This window comes from Aplysia californica, unplaced genomic scaffold (assembly GCF_000002075.1).
Source record: "Aplysia californica isolate F4 #8 unplaced genomic scaffold, AplCal3.0 scaffold00859, whole genome shotgun sequence".
Taxonomy (NCBI): Eukaryota; Metazoa; Mollusca; class Gastropoda; order Aplysiida; family Aplysiidae; genus Aplysia; species Aplysia californica.
Genome location: NW_004798129.1, coordinates 138,987 through 140,431, shown reverse-complemented (window position 1 = coordinate 140,431; position 1,445 = coordinate 138,987). Strand labels below are relative to the sequence as shown.

The window sequence follows — 1,445 nt, the reverse complement described above, 5'->3', positions numbered from 1 at the left end:
TGTGTGTGTGTGTGTGTGTGTGTGTGTGTGTGTGTGTGTGTGTGTGTGTGTTTCTATGTATATGTACATCTTATCGCCACAAACGACAAATAGGGGACTCTCGAGGTCGAGTGGTTATGGTATTTGCCTCTCATTCAACAGGTTCCCGGGTTCGAATCTGGATATCGAAGGAAAATTTTCATGTCTAAATTTTGTAGGTTTTTTTTTCATTCACCTTCTTTCCTTCTCTCTAACCGTGTTCTGTCGTCTGATTTCGTCTCCACTTTCTGCCCCCACCCCCCTCACCTCCTTTGCCCCCTCCTCTAGGCTCCTGACTCTTTCTGAAGCCTTTCTACTGCTACTCCTTGGCTCTTTCTTACTGCTATCTTTCAGTTACACCTCTAATCTTATGGTAGGTAAGATCTAACACCTAGCCTTCTCGGATAAGGGGCAAAAAATCACGGAGGTTCTGTGTGCAAGTTGCGCACGTTAAAGATCCTTTAGTGGTCCAAAATCGATGAGTAGGCTTCGGCCGCCACCCGGGCAAAATTCGAAATTTCCCACCAACTCAAAATGTTTAATGCGAGCGTCGTAAAACACTTACAAAAAAAAGAGAGAAAAGAAAATGACAAACATGACAGTCAAGAGAGAGTGTTTATAGTGTGTAAGTTTGTGGTCGGACGCGCTGTGTACAATTGCAAAGGGTAAGAAGAGAACATGTGGCTGTGGTCAAATGTGGCTTGTAGTCCTTAATGCTCTTGAAAGAACCGTGTGTATGGTTGGTCAAAATATGAGGCTCGTAGTCCTTAATGCTCCTGAAAGAACCGGATGTTTGGTTGTTCAAATGTGGCTTGAAAAAAACCGGATGTGTGGTTGGTCAGATGTGGCTTTTAGTCCTTAACGGTAACACTCCTGAAAAAACCGGAGGTTTAATTGTTCAAATGTGGCACGTAGTTCTAAGTTGCCAAACTCCTGAAAGAGATTATTTGCCTCTGAGAAAGTTAAAAATTATGACCATTAAGTTAGGATGAAGACATTCGAGGAAAATCTCCAGTCACTGTTGTATTTATTTGTGTGTATTCCGCACCTGGACAGAACAGTGTTTGCGTCACTTAATGTTTCCTGTCATTGGGCTCGTGGGTCAAACCCAGGTCATGACCCCGGGCACCCGCTATGGAGGATAGAAAGAACATGAAAATAAGATCAACTTACTACTCGCTTTACTGATTGGCCCACCATCTCCGTAGAAATCGTCGTTGCGTTGTCTGGGTTTATGATTATTCTTGTACGGAGATAGTTATAGGCTGAAACATGAGCGGAAAACAGAAAACGTACATCACATGACAACATTTTACTACATTTCAGAAAACAAGCTTTGTACTCTCCTTTCTGATGAGTAAATATTTTCTCATGCCCATTGACCCAACTACTGAGGTCATTTCAAGAGCAGACTGCTTCGACCCCCC

At 43.0% G+C, this 1,445-nt stretch overlaps 1 protein-coding gene across 1 annotated transcript in view; it reads right to left on the bottom strand.

Annotated features, from left to right (window-relative positions):
• The window catches only part of LOC101861772, a gene marked incomplete at both ends in the record, with an annotated part of 12,002 nt that extends 10,719 nt beyond the window's left edge, over positions 1-1,283 (bottom strand). The window contains 1 exon segment of the mRNA XM_013089023.1: positions 1,192-1,283. Within this exon segment, the coding sequence (XP_012944477.1) occupies positions 1,192-1,283 (92 nt within the window).
• Positions 1,284-1,445: the final 162 nt, after the last annotated feature.